The 15577-nt window shown below is 38.4% G+C and overlaps 1 protein-coding gene across 6 annotated transcripts in view; it reads left to right on the forward strand.

The window, feature by feature from the left end:
* Positions 1-15577, forward strand: part of ldb2a (LIM domain binding 2a) — an 89823-nt gene that overhangs the window by 56105 nt on the left and 18141 nt on the right. For all 6 annotated transcript variants that reach the window (XM_067518666.1, XM_067518668.1, XM_067518669.1 and 3 more), the window contains exons 3-4: positions 882-1054; positions 12283-12405. In XM_067518666.1, the coding sequence (XP_067374767.1) occupies positions 882-1054; positions 12283-12405 (296 nt within the window). The remainder of the gene's footprint in view (positions 1-881; positions 1055-12282; positions 12406-15577) is intronic.

Genomic DNA, 15577 nt, shown 5'->3' on the forward strand with positions numbered 1-15577 from the left:
GACTACAGCCATTGGCCACCTAGCATGTACATACTGAATTGGCTGAAAAGCCGCCAACTAGGGTTCGAGTAGTGTCAATAGTACAGGACCCACTGCAAAAACCAGAGCAAAAGACAGTCGCTCACAGCTGACTGTCGACTTGATGTGTCACAGCCCTTACTTGTAGTACTAACAGTTGTACTAGTATTAGTAGGAGCCATTACCGTTAAGCATTCACTTACCTTTGATGCTCAAAATTGTAGGCCTTTTAAAAAAAATCTTTTAGATAGTTATTTAACTAATAATGTTCTTGTTAAAACAGAGTTCTTGTAGGGCTGCTTGTGTTTAAACGGTATTTGGATTTGAGATGTGGGCTTTTATTAAATTGTGAGGGTGTTTTTTAGAAGAACATGTTCATCGTCTTCAATTGCATGAACATTTTTGGAATTCTGTTAATGCACTTTTCTATTTGCCCAGTTCCTAGTTTTTATGTTGAGCCAGGCTTATCACCCCCTGGCTGCAATAACACATAGACACGATGGTGACATTGTTGTACTCATCCACCTCTAGGCAGGAAAACAATAAACATTTAATTTTTGGCATCTGTACAGAAGGTCAGATATCGTGGCAGCATTATTGGCTAAGAATGTCAAGCCCAGCAATAAATCACAGCAGTAACAGTAGTTGCACTACAAATATAAAGTAGTAATCAGGGTATAGTGGTCGCCCTAGATCTGGAAAATAATTAGAACTAGTTAGAAACGGTAATCTCTTCCTATATTACTGACAGTAATTTATGCTGTCACCATTTTCTTTCCTATCCACTATATTCTCTCCACATAATGTCACAATTTTTCTCCTTCTGAACTTACAATTTCGCCCTCTCTTTACTCTCCCTGCAGCGATCGGCCGGACGCTGATCCCCCGTTACTTCAGCACAGTATTCGAGGGGGGGGTCACTGAGCTCCACTACATCCTCAAACACTCCAAGGAGTCTTTCCACAACTCCTGCATCACCTTGGACTGTGATCAGTGCACCATGGTCACCCAGCACGGGAAGCCAATGTTTACAAAGGTAACAGCTGACCTCTGAGCTTCTTACACCATGAATAATTGATCACTAGCTATGGTAATGGACCTGACTTTGTGTTTAACTGGTTAAAGATCAAATCCATTTCCTCCTCTTGTTCCCCCCCCCCCTTCATTTTGTCCCTCTGTACGACATACCCAGTGGTCTTAACATCAAACATAGGAAGGTCTCTATTTACTGTTATAAAATTATGTAATAAAGGAGTGTTTGTATTTTTTACCGAACACCTTTTCTACCAGATTCAGTTAGAATTCTGTCAACTTTAAAGAGTAAGTAACAGTAAATAATAAATAACATCTACAGTCACTTTATCACATGCATTACAAACTGAGAAAGTAAATGTACTCTGTGAATCTTTTTTGAATTTGTAAAGGGTAAATGGTAAATAGTCGCTTATATAGCGCTTGTATCCAAAGCACTTTACAATGATGATTCCCATTCACACACCGATGATGGTGGCTGCCATGCAAGGTGCTCACCTGACCCACTGGGAGCAACTTGGGGTTCAGTGTCTTGCCCAAGGACACTTCGACATGTAGCCGGGATCAGTGGGGATCGAAACGCTGACCCTGTGATCCATGGTCAACTGCCTTTCCAATTGAGCTACAGCCGCCTAAAGGGGATATATTCAAGCAAAAACATGGTGATAATTACCCTTAAAACATAAATTTAGGACATATTCAGACTGCGTAATATTTATCCTTAAGATAAAACGTTTATATTATATAATTTTTATATTATATTATATAAATATAATTTTTATATATCATATTAGAATAATAAACACTAAACTGTGTTGCTTGATTTTGTAATTTATATAACAAAATGCCCCCCTAATTATATTTACCCTATTTACTTACAAGCATTTTGGTCAGTTCCTACACCCCAAAATCTACTGGCATTTGCAATATTGTCCCTTATGCCCTCAAGTACTCTGAAGGCAGTTAAAGGTTAGTTTATAGTTTAGTTTGCAGTATGAGTGGCGCCCATACAAAAGCAAAAAAAGCAGAGGAAACACAAATTGTGCAGGAGAGATAATCCAAACCTGACACAGAGGTCTGTAGAAAGTACTAAAGCTGAGCTCATCTGCTTTTGTCTTTCGGGAGAGTATCCCCCCAGTGAGCCAGAGTGAATATCTCCTTCACCACAGCCTGATCCAGATGACTAGCTGACTCTTAGTGTTCTTCTGCTGACTGTCTAAATGAATCTGAGACCAGATACCTTGTCAGCGCCAAGCAGCCAAGCTAAAGGGATTCCATGTTCCTTGTACCATGAACCCTGAGCTACGGCACTGGACTGGATTGTACTGACATTAAATAGCTATACGCCCTCTTGTTTTCAAGACTTGACAGTATGCACTTACTCTAGGGTATGTATGTGTGTAAGTGTGCGTGCAGTGTGCAGAGTCTGAAATTAACTTTTTGGCTGGCCTGCCAAGGGCTTTGAGTCCAAAAAGGGAATTAAGAAAACATCACGGTGGAAAAATCTCCATTTTAGCAAGTAATTTTGTCTGTTGTCGAGATCTGAAATGTTATTTTGTCAAAAGAAATGAACGAAATGTGCCAGTGGGTTGAGATTATTTTACTAGTTTTCAGTACAAATAAACTTAATTCTAGGATTTCTTCTCATCCGCTCTTGGGTGCTTTCAAATGTTTTGGGTTATTATTGAATTGGAGTAGCCATGACCTGCGACTGAGGCAGAGGTCTCTGATATTGGGCAGCATGTTTCTCTCTACAATACCTGACTACCCATTGAACCTTCCTCCTGTTGAGTCATGGGCACATTTTCCTTTTGAGGCCATGCCAATGAAGCAAAACTTAATATTAGAAAGTGTAACAGGAACATCACGTTGATTGGTAAAAGCTACTTCTTGTAACTTTTACCTTGACCATGGTTGACAATTTCTTCACTATCTCCTCAGACAACTCTCTTCTTTTATTTGTTTTGTCTGTGTTCAGTGTGGTGCACACAATGATACCACACAGCACGTTGATGACTTTTCTTTATTTAAATAGGCTGAATGAATAAACAATTGAAAACACCTTGCTAGAGGTCTCAGCTGACATCTGTGATAAAATCGAAGACAAGAGTTTGCTTAAAATATCACTACAATCCCCTAATGTATCACCACTTCTTCCGTGTATTTTGTTCAGGCCATTTGGAAGAATAAGCACAGCTTCACAGCTTCTTAGTTTTGTCTATGACAAACCAATGGGATGCAAGTATCCACTGAAGAGCTTTTAATTTTCAGGAAGAACAAGAGCAGTGGAGGCATAAAAAACATCTATGTTGCAAACGAAGACAAAATAAAACTTTTGCACTTATGTTGTAGCATATATTAACAGTGTACAACTTAAGCTAGCACTAAGGTGACACCCAGAATAAGTACTCTCCATTCTGCCCAGCTCTCCCTACTCTGATACCACTTTGTGTTGCTCTGTACACTCTGCTCTGCTCTTCGCCATCCTCCCAGTAGTCGTACTTTTGGCTCCATATTTGGTTTTAGCACAAACAATTTGGAGACAACTAACACACAAAAAAGGTTAACGTAGATCTACCTGTGTCATTCCTGCTGCTTTCTAACGGCACATTCAAAATGCATAATACGTTATATTAAACACATATACATGTTGCACATACATGTTACAATGAAATTTATTCTCTGCATTTATTCCATTCTTCTTGGGGGTCACAGTGGGAAGCCCCAGGTGGCACCTGAAGATCTAGCATTGAGTGTCTTGCTTATGGAAACACCTGGTGTGTGGCCTGGGATTTGAATAGGGAGACCTCTGCATTCTAGCCTTAAACTCAACCCATTAAGCCACCTGGGTCAGTGTTATTTAACAAAGTCAAATCTGACCAGATGTGACAGGTGCCCACATTAGTTCTAGTATCTCTGTGTAATTATATTTTTGTGTGTTTTTACATCCATGACTGCCTACTATACACAGAGCTTGAGTCAAAGGGGCTGATGAAGTCATGTCACCTTTTCTGTACATAGGTAACTTCAAATAGTTGCTGGTTTTTGGGTGGGGTTGGTGCAGAATGTGCGTAAGAGTTGGGAGAAGGGGGTCTGTGTGTTATCATATTAGTGAATAAGTATGTACATAGAAAATGTCTTTGTTTGTTTCTTTTTTTTTTTTTTTTTTTTTTTGTATACGGGGCTTCTAAAAGAGACAAAGAAAAAACACAATAGATTACGAGTGTCTGATATTAACCGTACAGAACAGAAACAGATGGGCCAGGCCCGGTCAACAAAAAGCTAAATTTGATGCTCGCAGCGCTGCTCTCTTTTAATCTTCACCTAAATTGGATGAGAAGAATTAATTCATTAGAAAAAAAAAAAGAATTCCAATAACTGAGCGTGTTCTCCCTGAGCTCCCAGCAGCAGCAGCGAGCCTGCAGCTCTGGAGGCCCAAATCTCAATCAGCTCTGCCTCGCCTCGCTTTCCTCAACCACCACCACCACCACTACCACCGCCACAACCCCCCCCTTCCCTCCACCTTCCTCCAACACCTCCCCCTGTTCTCCTCCTCCTCTCTCTCTCATCTCCCCGCCTAACTCGCTCGCTCGCTCACTCATTCTTCCCTTGCTCTCTACTCCACAGCTCTCTCTCATCCCCCCTCTTCTTTTTCTCAACCCCCCCCCTCTGCACCCTTAACACACACACACACACACACACACACAGACACACACACACACCCGCATCCCTCATCCCTAGAGAAATCATCCCCAGTTCCCAACTCGCTCTCTTGCTCTTCCACACACACTCTCTCTCTCTGCATGTATCTGTCTCTTTCTTTGCCTGTCTCAGTTCCTCTATCTCTCTTTCTATTTCAAAATTTCTCATTCGAATTTGCCTTATTGGTATGAACACATTTTAAGCGTAATTATGTTTTATTAAAATTTCTTGTGGGTTTATCCATTATTCCTGTCAGTAATAACAACACTGTAGCCACAAACTTAATCTCTTAAATTTAGGCTAAAGAGACAATCAAAGAACAAACACTGGCAGTCTGATGATCTTAGTTTTTGGCTACATGAGATTATGCACATCAATTTCACAACAATAGCATATTCATCAAGGCCAAAACATAAAATGCAAGACTAGTTACCATTGTGATCTTTCATTTAAATATTGCAAAGACGAGCATCTAGGTGACATGAGAACAGCCTATTACAAACAATTTAATAATAAAATCAAAAAATAAACTAGAATGGTTAGCTTTCGATCCAAGTTTCTCATACGTTAAGTGTTACCGGAGCTTAATTCTCTTTTTGGAGTTATTTAACACAATTATTTGGAAAGGAAAAGAAAGGGAACAATAAAACTATTCATCAAAGTGTCACCATCACAGTTCACAAGTTCAACAATAACTTGCCACACTTTTCCTATGCAACAAGGGATTATTGCTTTCAGCTTGACATGAATGCATTAGGTGGTTTAAATGTGTTGCTCTTAAACCTTTTTAAAACACAGCACCTTTTCACAGGGAGCTTTCAACATGTATCAGCATTTCTTTGAGCTCTATTTGCGGTGACAAGTACCATCTCACTATTGTGCATCTGGAAGACCCATGCTCCAAAATGCGCTTAGTAAAATCTGGCTCCATTGAGCAGTCATGTCACCATCTGCATATTTAACACAGTTTTTAGTGCTTAGTGTTTTCGAGACACATTGATGTCTAAAATCACAGATATGAAAATTGGATTAATGTAATGTATTGCTTCCTTTTTTATTTTGTTGAAATATTACACAGCAAAAATGTAAATAAAGAAATGTTTAGTCACCCTGGTCCCGTCCTTAAGATTTCCCACGGCAAGCATGTCTTCTAAAAATTACATTACGTAAAAGCAAATATATTTTTGTAGGGAATGTAATTGCACCCAGTTACCTTAAATGATGGTGTGTTGACATTAAATGGAAATAGCAGATAGATTAATGCTGTACATGTAAATCCCTCGACAAGTATTTTTGTCTGCCAAAGAATCAGATCTTAAAGAGCAACATCCAGATTGTCTTCAAGCTTTATTCAACTTTTTATTGCTGATTAAGTTTAGGGAAAGATGGTGGTCTGGCGTAATAAAGAAACACGGTAAATGGCCTGCCTATATAGCACTTTTATCCAAAGCGCTTTAAAGTGTTGCTTTAGACACACACACACACACACACACAGATGATGGTTGCTGACACCAAAAGACACTTTAACATGTAGCCAGGAGGGACTGGGATTCAAACTAAACTTCAAACTGCCTTACCCCACCCACAACAGCCCACAACATGCAGTTGCTTCACACACAATGTCTTTATTTGCTTTTAAAAGAAATGATGGAGTTCACTGGTAGATGAATAGTACATGCCACGTCACCACTGTATGCTCAGTACATTGCCCAGTACACAGTTTTTAAAAAAGACAGCAGATTATTATTATTATTATGAGAGTAATAAATATCCTACTACAATAAAAAAAATCAAACAAATCAGTGGCAAAATTAAGGAAAACATGATGGGAAATAGTTCTTATGTATTGAAGTGTTATAAGCCATTGTAGAAAACACAAAGGCAGCAGTTAATAAAGGAGCTCAACTCAGTTTTATGTCTTGTGTTCATGATTTCTCTGTCTCTGTTTCATTGCTCATCTGACTGGGTGTTACAGATTGGACAGGGTTAGCAGGGTGCTAAGAGTGGGCGGTGTTCTCCAGGTGCTAGTGAACAGTGTGTGCTGGTTTGCAGGGTGGCAAGGTGTTGAGAAGGTGACACAGGGTGCCAATTTAACCAAAAGCCCCCAACCTTCCAGCCACCCCCAGTATCGTAGCACCTCTATTCAATACCCAGCAGGCCTTGCTTTCCCAGACCGACGTGTGTTAGCTTGGAGGGCACGGCCCTTGTTACCGGTGCCCAGTTGGGGGTTTCTTCATGCTGGGAGGTGAGCAGAGAGCAGAAGGCGAGTTCGTGACACAGTGATCTCAGCTCAAGTGAATTTAATTCCTTGAGGGGATTTTCTGTGAGAAATTCAATAGTAGATGTGTTTTTGTAATTTGCTTAGTTTATAGTGAGTAGTTTCTTCAAAAATCATTCTTGTTTGAATTGTGACCATATATTGCTTTTTAAAATAATAGTGGATGTACATATTAATATTGCGTTTGTCCCTTTGTAAAACACCACTAGATAATCTAATGCAATAGATGGTAAAAATCCTAGTAGTGATTGTACACTGTGTGTCAGTTAACACCAAAGGAACTGAAGGTTATTAATTGGATTGATATGAGAAAAATGGCATTCATGGCTTCTTCTAGATCATTCCCTGTACAGTCCACTAGCTGCTGCCTTTCCTTTTGCTTTCTCTGAACAGCTGCTGTTCTGAATTGAGCCATTTGTGAGCCTATGAGACGCTGAAATACAGATTAGATTTAATGCAACACAAGTTGCCATTAATTGGTAAAATATTTAGTATGTAAAATGTCAAGATTTAGAAAAGTTTCCATGTGCTAGTTCCTCATGCTGCCGAATTCCAGGCTGCAGCAGCACATGGCAAGATAGCATTTTGTTTTCTAGTGTCTTGAATTTCCCCATGGGGATCATTCAAGTATTTTAAATAATACAATTAAAGTTAAAACCCCCAAAATATTCAAGTTATGATTGTAGAAAGCTAACAAATAATATATTAACATGGGATTCACCCATAAGTTTCCTTTAAAAATAAAATATTCTCAAAAGTGTTGCAGATTAATTTCCTGATGGTAAACCCTAAGTACTGTCATTCCCCTCTATAGTTACTGAGGGACATGTAACATTAAAGTATTATACAGAATGTCAGCACCTTGTCGCTACAGTTAAGGATATTTTGAATCTGTTCATTTCCATGAGAAGCAGTCATGAAGGCTCATAATAATCAATTTAATGACCTTCAGTTTCTTTGCTTTTAATTGATTGTCATGTTAGGGTACAGTATTGCATAATGTCTCGGCAGCAGGACGCTGTTATTCCTTCTTGCTCTTTTGAACTGGAGTTTTCCTGATCTTAGCCCCATTGTGTGGAAGATTTATGACCCTGCACTTAAATCAATTGGGACTCTCTGTCAGAGGCTGTATTATTTAATAGACCTCTTTTTAATTCAAGGGAATTCTCCTGCTTTTAGTTTTCATGCGGGGACATTATTTAGCTTAAAAGAAATTGGTTAGGGCCATTGTGAGAAATATTAGACTTTTACCCATTGGCTTTTAGTATGGAAAAATAAATAACTTTGTATGATTGAATTTACACTGGAATGTGTGGAAAAGGCTGCCCTGGTTGCATTTGTGGTTAATATATCTCTGCACCAGTGGCACGAAGACAAATTCCTGCACATTTATTGCACTTGGCAATTAAAGTGATTCCTATTTTGGTTCTGATGAAGGTGGTTTCAAAATGTATTTATTGCTTACAAAGAAGCAGAAAGCTTGCAGACTGAAATAAGAGCAATAATGGCGACAAAGCTAAAGCCACAGTTGGAACTATGGAAAAAGAAATCAATAGTGCAGCTTTGTTGCACTGTAGGCTACAGCACCTGGAAACCATCACAAGACAGTGGCTCACTACTAAACACAATTCAAGTCAGTTCACTGCTGTTGGGTAAATACCATAAATCTACAAAAACACACTTTCGAAATGGATCTAAAAAGTACTTATTTTCTCATACATACCTACATATTTAGTCTTTTAATATGTTTGTGCAGCCCAGGAGGCATAAAAGTCATCCACTTAATGACCATAATTCCTTCCATTTCAAAAGAGGGAAAGAAAAAGGTTTCAGTTACTGAATGTTTGTTTTCATTGATCAACTAGTAAGAACTAGTAGATTAGTAACAGCATATATTACTTGTAATTCAAGATGAGGTCAACCTGGGGCTTGGTGATGATAATTTTGGAGCAACAATAAAGAGAATATCTGCAAAATGTACATCTATGCAAATATGTTTAATGAACTTAAGCTCCTGAAAAACAGGGCCGAGGTTTCCTATACTCTATGACTTTAAAGTCTAAAATCTCAAGTTTTGCTTTCTGACAATGTATTTTTTATTCTTTTCTCCTCACATGAATGCACCTCATGGTTACTCATGATTACACAAGGAATCAGAAACAAAGTACAAACTAATGGTTGTTTCAGACTTCAGACTTCAGACATCTTATGATAAAGCACACGTGTAAACCAAAGTACATGGATGAAAAAGCTAGAATAAGAGGATTTAATCCAAACACAAATGCATACCCAGTATCCCAATGTCTGTTTGTTGCCATAATATGCAACCAGCTGACATACACTAACAATCGTTTCTACACAGCTGAGGAAAAAACAGCAGAGACCATATATTTGTCTCCACACACCCTGTCAGGACATGTTACAGTCTTCAGACTTTACTCACAGCATCATCCTATGAGAAACATTCTCCACATACAGTACATGTAACAGACTGCAAACAGCGTTATGTGTCCATTTTGATTGCAATTAGCCACAACCCGCTCCTTTTAGGATCTCCGAGGGAATCTGTCAAACACTTTCACCCATTGCTTGTTTCTTTCAAAACAACATAGATAAAAACAAACACAATCCTGGCAGAGAACAAATCCATGTTGTCTGGATGACAACTGAAAAACTGCAAATCACACACTTTCACAAATATAATCAAAATTTTGACTCGGAACAAGTTTCATCAAAGCATGTGTTTCTCTAAACCTCAAACTTCAGAATTCCTCCAGATGTTAAATATGCAAAGTACATTTTTAGACAGAACGAGGGCCATAAACTATGGTATTCATTTCTTACAGTGTAATCACCTTCCAGATCGAAATATCTGTGAAAGCTCTCAAACTACTTCTGTAATAACGTCGATCCACACTGTGTTTTGGACCTGAGCTAACCGTACATTCTGTGAATGAGTTGTGAATATGGTTCTTACACTCCAAACTAACAGCAGCTTCTTGTTGGCCTGCTCAGATCAGCTGTTGCTGTGTACTTCTAATTCCATGGCAGAACTTAAACTGCTGAGAAGCCATATTGAAACAGTTGTTTGGGCTTACATGCTTTCTGAAAGTTAGTGGAGAAACAGGTTTCTGCATTGCACTGCTGTGCATGAAACAAAGATCTTTTGAGGCAAGATGCATTACTCTGCTAAACATTTAGGGTGGACTGTTTCTGTTCTCACAGAATGTCTCATCTGATCAGCTGCCAGTCAAAATGTTTATATTTATACTGGCCATCTGTGGTACAAACATCAGTTATACTAACAAATTCACTTCCGCTTTCAGGTTGGATGAATAATTCGGTGCCATTTTTTTGTCTTTGGAGACACCAATGCAACTAAAAATTAACAAATAAACCATTTACTATCTACAATTAAGGTGCAAATTATTCACAAGGACATAGTTCTTTATAGATCTAATGCACCCAGCCCCCCACAGGGTTCAAAGTCTGCCAACCACAGTCTCACAGAATCCTGTTGGAAAGGAAAACCTGGGTAGACAAAATAAAATAAACATCTGTCATTTTAAGGAAATATTGCTTAAAAACTACTAAATACTCAAACACCTACAAAGGATATAGAGTATTCATCGCCTGACTATATAATTACATTTAAGTATATAGTATTATATACAAACACTACAATAATATAATAAAGTATAAATATAAATAGTAATAAATAATAATGCTATTAATATTGCCAAAATATAAATATACTATAGTGTGATGTTAAAGCAAATAAAAAGACATTGATAATAATTTAGTAATGTAGCATCATTGTATATCAATCTAAGCAACAACAATGTAAATGTTACCATTTATTATTACTACTATTAGTACTAAAAATAATATTAATAGTAAATAGTAATAGTAATAGTAGTAATTACTAGTAGTAAAAATAGTAGTAAAAATAATACTGTGTAACTGTGGACAAGAGACAGGTTATTGCTTGTGTAATGTGAAATATTAAAACCAAACAGAGGTTTTGTTGTCATGTAACATGTAATTTGTGTGTTCCAATTAGACTTTTTAAAATAATACCAATAATAGGCCTATTTTCAAGAGGGGGATGGTTTATCATCGAACAAAACTCTTTCTGTGTGTACTTATTGTAATCTCAGTTGTTTGAATAGCTAAAGAAATGCACTACTGCAGAAAGAGTGAGAACATTATACCACATTTATCAACATTTCAGTCAAAACAGCAGAGTAGCAGCTCTGCATTCAGGTTTTTTTCTTTTTTTTGGAGCTATCAAGCTTCTATTTATTCTTTTTTCTTTCTTTTTTTTTTAGCAGTGGAGCACGTGACCAAGGAGGGTGGGTTGGGGTGGGGGGTGAGGAGGAGGGGGGTAGGAGGTTGTAATGTTGTGGTGGTGGGGGAAGGGGGGTGCAGTATGGCCGCTAGCCTCTTTCTTGTTGATCCTCAGGAGACCATCTGCGCTGGGGGCATTGATTAGAGTGTGTCTGGTGGGATTACATCTTTGCCGTTGCCATGCCAACTAATCAGCTGATTTCCCCCCCCCCCCCCCTCTATGCCTGTCTCTCCATTTCTCTTTCTCTCCTCTCTCTCCCTGGTTGTCACAGCAACAAAATACAGGAGAAGCGCAAGGGCCTCGGCAAGCGCTGAATTCAGCTAAAGGGGCAAAAATGTTTTTCCCCTCACCATCTCTCTCCCTCTCTCTCTCCCTCTGTCTTTCTCTCTCTCTATCCATCTTATCACCCACTCTTCTGTTTTTCTCTCTTTCTCTCTCTCTCTCTCTCTCTCTCTCTCTCTCTCTCTCTCTCCCTCTCCCTCCCCCTCTCTCTCTCTCTCTCTCTTCTAATTGGCAACTCTCTCTGACCTGAAGTTCTTTTGTCTCTGGCGTAAACACACCCCTCTCCAGATTACATTTATTTTCACATTTTAGAAATAGCTAGATGGTTGAGAGGCCCAAGGACAGATGCTCTGAATGAGGGAAGCAAGCAGAGTAAATATTGGGAGCATAATAGCTCGCTCCATGCTACAAAGTCCTTGAACAAATTCCAAAACGGAGACGAAACCCTTCCAGCATTTTTTTTTTTATCTAAATCACGGCTGGCCAATAAACAGTGTTTTAATTTTTGTCTCCATCCAAATCAGCTGATGGTTCCCTGCCAGCTGGTTAAAGATTACTGAAAGCGATATCAGACGTAGGAGAAATGTAAAATAACACTAACTTTGTGATCTTTATCCAGGTTTGCACAGAGGGTCGTTTGATATTGGAGTTTGCCTTTGATGATCTGATGAGAATCAAAACGTGGCACTTTACCATCCGACAGTATAGAGAGCTTATCCCCCGCAGCATCCTGGCCATGCACGTGAGTATGACATCATTTACAGGCGACAACAATACTCAGATTGCTCACTTTAGGTGTCACTTTTTGAATTCTAACGAGGGACTATCCACTCTGCCAAGCCACTTTTTACAAGCTGTTCATGAGCATATGAAATTTAAACGCCAACAAAGCAGTTTGGAGGGATTTTTGCAAACCAATTTATTTGCAGACATCAAAGGCCACAGAGGATAAAAAGGGGGAAAAAAAACAAGGTCGAATGAATAATCTGCTTAATTCCACTAAGTGTAACACACATTTAGTCACCGGAACCGTAGTAGGAGTAAAGCTAGAGCTAGAGAATGTCTTCTGTTTTCTAAGGATTTTAAACAGAAAATTTACAATACATCTCTGCTGTTAATTTTTCATAAAAAGAACAAGTCATCACTTTGCAAAAATAGTGCATAAACATGTTTCCCAATATTTGCACATCACTCCTAAGCCCCAATCAGACAACCACTTTTGTGACTTTGATTGATGTTGGACAGTATGGAGACACAGGAAGGATATAACATGCTGGGCTGGGACTCAGTGCTGCAGTTATGCGGCACGAGAATGACTAAGTTTTGTCATTCTCATGTCCAAACTATGTACCAATTTATTTGAGCCAAACTTATGTTGTAATAAAGCTTGTGCTCATGTCAAACACATCTATAATTTTTGTTGGCTTACTGTGTGAGTGACAGATAAGTTTTTAAAAAGACACACAAATACAGTTCTTCTGAGACCAACTGTCTCCCTTAATACATTTTTAACTTTAAACTTATAAGAATATCCAGCAAAACACTTAATATGATGCTTGTGAGCAAAACAACTTGTCATTCTTTGCCTGTGCACTGGACTGTGATGGATTAATAAATGATAAAATTCATTTGAAAATGTATTAGGAGAGTCACTACAGGAGAAGTGGGGGCGAGTATCTGTTGCACTCACAGTGGTCATTAATTAAAGCTTCGGTGACAAAATCTATTAGCGATGCAGCACGTGAGAGAAAACAACATTTTTCTTCCTTCATATAATTAAACTTGTCGACTTGCCACTCTTTTGCAACAGTTGGTATATCCGATGTTAAATATTGGGACTGCATGTGGCACTGCTGGTAAATGTCCTGTCATGTTTGAATAAAGGATAATTTACTGTATGTCAAAGTCACCTGCAACTGATTGACAAAAACGATTTCTTTAACATATAGACAGTAACAATGTCAACAATGTCACATAATCCATGTTTGAAAATGGCTTTGCTAAGAAAATGACAAGTAATGGCTGCTTAAATTAGCTTTAGCAGAAAAATGCGATATTGCTTCTATACATGCACCCCCTCCCATTTCCTTGACAAATAAAATTAGATTGCTGCCTTCAACATTTTCTATTTACCCCCATGAACCTAAAGGTGTGTCTCAAAGGCAGCGTAGCCTGTACAGCCAGCTTCTTTTTTGGCCAAATCTTCATATGAAATTCACTCACCAATAAATTGGCCCCTCTGGGCATTCACACTAATTCCTGGAGAGTGGAATATTGTAGGGTATTGTGGGTCCTGGCCAGATCTTGAGTGATTTGTGTGCAAGTGTGAGCACACTCTTTTGATCGTTGCCTGGACTAATGAAAGCAGATACAGACACACGGGAGTCAGAATGAGAAAGTTAAAACTACACATACCAGTACAGATGTAGCCACTGTGGAAAGGCCAGTTTTTGAAGTGAGATGAACTACTGCTGCACTTTTTACCCTCTCCCATGAGGAACTGTTTGGAAAAAGTTTGTTCTTATTTTAGTGTGCAGAAGTTTATAAAGAATGGGCCTGAAAGCAGTATTAACCATTACTGACTGACTCATCAAATCAGTTGTGTGTTTGCGGGATGAGAAAATAAAAATATCCCTTTATAAGTAAAGGGACAGGAATTTACAGAACAAGAATAACCGCAACAACATGGTGTAAAAACATACTAACAAAGAGCATATTTCAACTAAATGTGAAATGTAACTGATGCGAAATCTACGGAGGAACCTGCTGTTTTTCATATGAGCACAGGAAGACAGTTTATGTTTGTGCATAAACAAAGTGCGGAAAGAATGCACTGAAATCAGCAGTGTCTAATAACTGTTGATTCATGGAAGTGTAAATTGATGAAAAGTATGCTCCATTTTATTTCTCCTTTGGCCGATTTGAGTTTAGCCACTGTTTAAAGTCAATAAAAGCACTTAAGTAGCTTACCATGATTTCTCAAATAAAGGCTGGTACTGTATTCCAATAATAGCAGGGACTCGAGCAACAGCTGTGTCACTAAACATCTCTGTATACTGTATGTGAAGCATGCAGTTTAGTGATGCTAGCTAATTAGCTCACACATTTAAAGATTCATAATATAGTATAAGTAATGAATATAAATAAGTCCCAAGTGTCAGCTGAAGTCTTGCTGTAAAGTATCAAAGCTGAGTGGTGGAGCCAAAGTCAAATTTGTGCTGTTCCTGTGGTGTCCACTAGATGCTGACTTTAGAAACTCATCTGTATTGAATTTACTGATATTTATAAAAATTGTGAACGCACAAAAACAAATCTGGGCTCGGCAGTTATTTTTAATCATTGTAAACTGTGATGATTTGGGTAATCATTGCCCTATTACAAAGGCCTGAAGAGATAATTTGGGGCTTGTTTGCTCTATTGTGTTTCAATATACATGATCTTCCTCAGGTCTTTTTGTTCCAAGATGGCAACCATGCTCTGAACCTTTTTCTTAATACGCCCCTTCATTGTTGGCTGTACTGTATCAGAGATTGTAGATTTTAGTGAAGCAAACATAGCAGTGCAACTGTGTAGACATGCTCCCTGCACGTGAAAGCCTGGGATCATACTCGGGTAAAAGTACACACGGCAGAAGTACAAAAAAACAATCAGCCTTTATCAGTCATTTATAGAGAAATATGCATGTCATAGTGTTTTGTCTATATCATTATATACAATCACTATTTTACACTAGTTTACATTGTGCAACTGCTTAAGTAAACTAAACTGGTTGATATAGTATATTGTTGCTGGAATGTTTAGCAAATAACCATAAATTAAAGCTTTGAGCATGAGAATAATGTATATCATATTGTTTAATATTACTGTGTAGTGTTTTCTATTTACTGAAATAAATGGAGTAGCCTTATGGTTAT

The sequence above is a fragment of the Channa argus genome, chromosome 10, assembly GCF_033026475.1.
Source record: "Channa argus isolate prfri chromosome 10, Channa argus male v1.0, whole genome shotgun sequence".
In the NCBI taxonomy this organism is placed as follows: Eukaryota; Metazoa; Chordata; class Actinopteri; order Anabantiformes; family Channidae; genus Channa; species Channa argus.